A 6,000-nucleotide genomic window follows, 5' to 3' on the forward strand; every position below is an offset into this window, starting at 1 on the left:
CACACTGAAGACCTTCTCTAACACACATTACTTCTTAGCGTGCAGGACAGTAAACTGGGGCAGTGAAGACCTCAGACCTGGCTCTCCCACATACTAGTTATGTATCTTCGCTAAGTTCTGAGGCTCACTTTTCCCTCAGATAAAAGGGGAACATGAGCAGCACCTATCTCTTAGTACTTCTGAAATGGTCAAATGAGATAATGCATTAAAACCCTTCGCACAGTGCCTGCCATGTATAATGTTACCTATTAATTATAATATTATCAGCAGCATGATGTTAGAAGCGAACTACACAGAAAATTGCCTCTTACCCTGCACTCAAAATAATTCCCTTGGCCAAGCAGTGAATGAACTAAGTAAGTAATTGCTGATGATGTGCTGGCTAAACCCCGGCCCGCAGTCACTCAGCAACTCTGCCTAGGCCTCAACCCCAAGGAAAAATTACTTTTAGGAGCTAAATAACCTCTTTGCTGACCAAAATTGCTCACTCGGGAGCCAGGATTCTCTCTGCTTAGGAAAGCTTGAGTATTCCGTGGTTATCTTTATCATGGAGCTAAACTCGAAGTCAACTCAAAGTCACAGTCTAACCATAAACCAATTTGCTCTGTTTTCTTAAACTGCCTGCAAACAAAACATAATCGTTTGGTTTTTCCGTTGTTGTTCTGAAGTAAAGCAAAAATATTTAAAGTCACTCGGATGAGAATTTAACAAGCACTTGAAAGAGGAGTCAAAATATTTTCTGTCCTCTGGATGAGCAGGTAGGTAAGCAGGCTAAAGGATTAGCTATTATAGATAATAAATACAAACAGTTATTATTCACCAGGAAACAAGAAAGCCAAGAAAAAGCAAATCCAAAACACTATAAGACCAACAAAACAGCGATCGGTCACCAGCTTTTTTTCATTTTAAAGCAGCCCACTAACAAGATGGTATCTTAAAGAATCTGTCAGGACTACATCATTTCTCAGGAGAAGGAGGCAAGGGAGATGAAAAATGCTTTGTCACATTTTCTAAAACATACACATAGACCAAAATTAGTGTGCAAAAAATGCTCCGAGAATGGGTGGAGTTGGACATGGCAATGAGCAAAGTCCTCATGTTGGAATCATCTCCAACAGTCCTTCCTGTCTTGGAGAAGGGGAATGAAACGCCAGGGTCAAAAACTGCTTTTCCGGTCCTACTAAGTACTGAGTCTTCAGCATCTCAGCATTCCAGCTTCCACACCCGTCCTCATTAATGCCCAAACCGAGCTGTCTTTTCCATGACTTGTCCATGTTTTAACCAGCTACAGTTGATTCCATTTTAAAACACACCCATACAGGAGCCAGCCCGGTGGCGCAAGTGGTTAAGTGCACGCGCTCCGCTGCGGCGGCCCGGGGTTGCACCGACGCACTGCTTGTCAAGCCATGCTGTGGCAGCGTCCCATATAAAGTAGAGGAAGATGGGCATGGATGTTCGCCCAGGGCCAGTCTTCCTCAGCAAAAAAGAAAAGAGGAGGATTAGCAGATGTTAGCTCAGGGCTGATCTTCCTCACAAAAAAAAAAAAAAAACACACACACCCACACACACTCCAAGCTTCACAAAAGCAGTCAAGTGTTAGGGAAGTAGTCAGATACCTTCACACACGTTTGTTAAATGCACGAACTTCAAAAATCTCAAATACGATTCAACTTTGAAAAACAATTTACACCCACAGTTTCAGGAGTACGCAGTGAAGTAGGACGCTGTCTATAGTTAAAAGTAAGAGGAAAGTGAAAACATGACCAAAAAAAAAAGCATCATGAAAATATTAGGCACAAGTAGGCAACGCACGGTCCAGTCCCTTGCGGGGTGATCTCAGCCCCACCACTGTCTTGTCTGGGCCTCAATACCCTCATCTGAAAAAACGAGAGGTTTGAGCTATCTTGGAAGTCTGCTCCAGCCAAAAATGCACTGATTCCCTGAAATATCCAATACCAAAATAAACTGTCAAATGTGGATTCTGAAAATGCTTTTTCAGAGAGCCTTTTAGATTTCCTATTTTATAACGTATCCAAAAACAAGAAATAAAGAGTCCTCGGGTTTCTACAGAACAAGTGAGAGAGGAAGGAAATATCTGAATAGGGGACAAGTATAGGGTGGCAATATGCTACTGAAATACGAGGAAGGATTGGGCAAGAAATAAATTTACCCAAGAAATTTTTCGCTGATTCAAAGCATAGCTAGCAACTCCCATGGCTGGTGCAAAAACATAAATAAAATAATGTAATAAAATATATATGTACCAAATTAAACCAGAAATAAATGAAGACCACGTATTTCTTCAGCACAAACTTTGGTACAAGAGATCTTCAATTACGAGGCAATTTTTTTTTTTAATCTCACAGACTGCTCTCCATGAATTTCCTCACAGAGAAGGGGAGAAGTCAGTCCACGCACACTGTACCTTAACGATAATCACATCTGGACACCCTTCAATGTTTACAAAGCTCCTTCAGGCATCGGCCAGTGGAAGCCCTTCAAACAATTCTACGGGGCAGGTGGTGGTACACCCATTCTACAAATGCTGTTCACTGAGGATGGAGGGGACTCAAGAGCAAGTCCAACCCTGAAGCCAGGCCTTAGAGCTAGTCTTCTGACACCCAACCCAGTAGTCTCTGCAGGAGGTCACACTGCCTTCCAGGCCCTCAGGAGAGCCTGTTCAAAGCCTGCTGAGGAAAACTGAGGGGACCTTAGAGGCCAGAGCCACCTTGGGTGCTGAGAGTTACCTCAGCCCGGGGGACCCAGCTCTCTCTTCTCGTCCTGCCTGCTGGCCTGCATTGCTGCCCCAAGGCTGCCATTTCTGCTCTCAGACAATCCTGTATTTGTGCTTGAAAAGTTTTCCCTGAAACCAGGTTCCATCCCCAGCCAACAACTCACTTCCCAGGTTTCACACATCATCTCCTGACAGCTGCTGTCTGTACAAAACAAGCAAGATTTTCATTGACAACATGCACAACAGAGGTATCGCCAGGGCACTTTACAGCGCGGGTTCAAGACCCTAGCAGGCTCCTGGAAGGCTGCGAGGACGAATCCGCTTGCTCAGCCCCGGTGGCAAGGGCTGGGTGATTGATTCTGCTCTTTCACTTCTCTTCCCTCAACTTCCCTATCTGTGAAATGGAAACATCGCCCAGCTGCCCGGCCTCACCGCCAAGAGGAATATCATTAAGGGGAACCGGCGCTTGCAGAAAGGTCGGTCACCAAAACGCCAAACACAGCATTATCCGAGAAGCGAAGCTAGAAAACCGGGCGGTGGGGGGAGCGCCGGCGCCCACAAAGCACGAATTAAACACCCGGGGAAGCCAGCAGCTTCTCTGGGAAGGTGACGGGCCCGCCTGCTGGGCCATCTTTTCCCGGGGCTGGGAACTTGCCCCAGAGCAGTGCCCTCGGCCCGGAGGCCCTGTGCCTCGCCCACCGCGCAGCCCTGCCCTTCGGCCCGGCCCCTCGGGCCCCTGCAGGCCGGGTCGGAGGTCGGCCAGGCCGGCTCCGCTCCGCGCCGCGAGCCCTCTGCAAACACGCCCCCTCCGGCCGCCTCGGGCGGGCGAGCGGGCCCACGCCGGCCAGACGGGACCAGCCCCGGGAAGCGCCGGGCCAGAGACGGCCTGGAGCCGCGCGGGGGCTTCCACGGGGACGCGATGGGCACCCCGGGACCCCGATCCCGCCGCCCTCCCTCCGGTCCTGGGCAGCCGGGGAAGGGGCTCGGTGGCGGGCGTGCGAGGCCGGCCGGGGTTCCCGCGAGCCCCCTCCAAGACGGGGGCTCCGAGGACTCGGGCCCCTCGCTACCGCCCCCGAGCCCGGCAGGCGGGGCACACCGGGCAGGTGCAGGGGATGCCAGTCCCGCCCCCACCCTCACGCCCCCCCCCCGCCCGGTGCCCCCGGCGGCTCACCTGGCCCAGGCGCAACAGCAGCAGCAGCGGCGGCAGCGCCCAGCGCAGCCCGGGCGAGCGCGGAGGGGGCCGCGCCTCCCGCGCCGCCGGCTTCATGCCCCGCGCGCCCTGGAACGTGCCCGGGACGCGCGAGCCGGGCCCCGCCGTGTGCCCGAGCCCGGGCGCCCTCGTCGCCGCCTCCAGCCGCCGCCTCCGCCTCCGCCTCCTCCAGCCCGTCCGCCTAGTCCCCGCTCCGCCCGCCCCGGGCTTCCCCGGGGACATGGCAGCGGCGGCGGCGGCGGCTGCCACACGGCGGAGCCTGGCGCGGCGGCCGCGGGGGGGACGCGTCCCCGGGCGCGCAGGGGCTTCGCGGGGCGGAGCAAGCGGCGCCCACCCCCCGCGCGCGGCGCCCTGATCCCGGCTCCGGCGGCCCCGGCGGCTCCCGCTGCCTCCTCCGCGCGTCATGCGGCTCGGGCTGCAGGGAGCCGCGGCGAGCGCTCAGCCCCCTCCCTTCCCCCTCCCCCTCTGAATATTCATCGCTTCCTCCCGCCCGGCCGGCCAGGCGGCTGCAGAGCGCCGCGGCCCCTCGCCGCCCTCCGCCGCAGCCCCCGCCCTCGCCGAGCCGGCCGGGAGGCGGGGAGGGGGCGGCGGCGCGCCCCGCGCGCGCCCTGGAGGCTCCCCTCCGGCGGGCAGAGGAAGCGCCCGCGCCTCGCCCGCCCTCTCCGCCCAGCCCTCCCACATTCCTGAGACTTGGGACCCAGGACGCGGCTCCGCTGTTCTTGCGCCGCGAGCCCGCGCGTCCCCCTCGGTGCAGCTGCCCAGCCGCGGCCTCGCTCCTTGGCCCGGGTTTGGGTCGCCAGATGTTGACCGATATTCCTGCCGAGGAGGGCACAGCCAGGATTGCATCTAGGCAGCAACCCAGCAAAGGCCTGATTGACCAGGCCGGTGGGTGGGCTCGGGGATGCATGAACTCCTAAATTGTAGGCGAGATGCTGTGTGTTGTGTTCTCCCCGCCTCCATCCCCGGGCCAAGGAGGCAGAGAGCCGGCAATGGAGCGGGTCCAGAGCTTAGGACTCCAGCTCCGGCAAACTGTAAACCTGCCTCTGCTAGTAGTACTAGCTGTGTGACCTCTGGAGAGGCATGTCACCTCTCTGGGCCTCCTTTCCTCATCTATGCAATGACTATAACACTAGTACCTGGCTAGAGAGACGTGACTGATGATTATATGAGATGATGGGTGGAAAAGTCTGTACGCACCGGGCCTAACATACAATGGGCCTCAATAAACATTAGCTCTTCTGGCCGCTTTCATCATATTGTCAAAGAAGTCCACGAACCCGAAAGGGGTTAAAGATTACCGCCAAGGTTACTACTATGCCCACGCACAGAGGAGGGGACGGAGGATCCGGGAGGCTAAGCCAGTTGCCCAACGAGAAGTAATGAGACACAGGGCCGGGCCCAAGGAGTGGTGGGGAGGGAGAGATGCATTCCAACCAGGAGGAGAGGTGACACCTGAGCTCGGCTTTGAAGGATGGGTTGAATTTCACCAGGCAGATGGGGGCGGGGGGGGGGGGGGGGGCAGCGTCTCAGGAAGTGGGAGCAACTTGGCAAAAAAACAGAAGGCAGGTGCTTCGGGCTTGGCCTTCTGAGAAGAGGGAATGAGAGGTTGTGGGGTTCATGTTTGAAGGAGACTTTGAATAATGAGTTTGGGCTGGATTCTATGTGCAGCAGAGTGCAAACCACCGGTGTTGCAGACCTCCAGGGTGCAAACCTCCAGGCACCCCTTGTACCTCAGTTTCCCCATCTGAGAGATGGAAACACACCCTCACTTAAAGGGTCTAAGAGGATCCTACCAGATCACACACACAGACAAGCTCAGAAGGTAAGGGGACCTCGTTGACTTACACACCTTGCCACCTTTTGTTTAAACATGCTGCAATTATCATAATTCACAGGGAATTCCGTTCCTCCGCACCTCCTCCGCTTCTTGGGGCAGAAAAAGGTAATTTGAAAGGCTTTTGGGTCCATGATGCCCAGAGGGAAGGAAGGCCTGACTTCCTGCAGTTGCTACCAGGTCTGCATGCTGCCCCGGATACTCGCAGACCCTACAGACCCC

At 55.3% G+C, this 6,000-nt stretch overlaps 1 protein-coding gene across 1 annotated transcript in view; it reads right to left on the reverse strand.

Moving 5' to 3' along the window:
- The window catches only part of PTPRJ (protein tyrosine phosphatase receptor type J), a 161,200-nt gene extending 156,916 nt beyond the window's left edge, over positions 1-4,284 (reverse strand). Inside the window, exon 1 of the mRNA XM_058526935.1 lies at positions 3,906-4,284. Coding sequence (XP_058382918.1) covers positions 3,906-4,166 — 261 coding nt within the window. The 5' untranslated portion in view covers positions 4,167-4,284. The remainder of the gene's footprint in view (positions 1-3,905) is intronic.
- Positions 4,285-6,000: the final 1,716 nt, after the last annotated feature.

The sequence above is a fragment of the Diceros bicornis genome, chromosome 31 (genome assembly GCF_020826845.1).
Source record: "Diceros bicornis minor isolate mBicDic1 chromosome 31, mDicBic1.mat.cur, whole genome shotgun sequence".
NCBI lineage: Eukaryota > Metazoa > Chordata > Mammalia > Perissodactyla > Rhinocerotidae > Diceros > Diceros bicornis.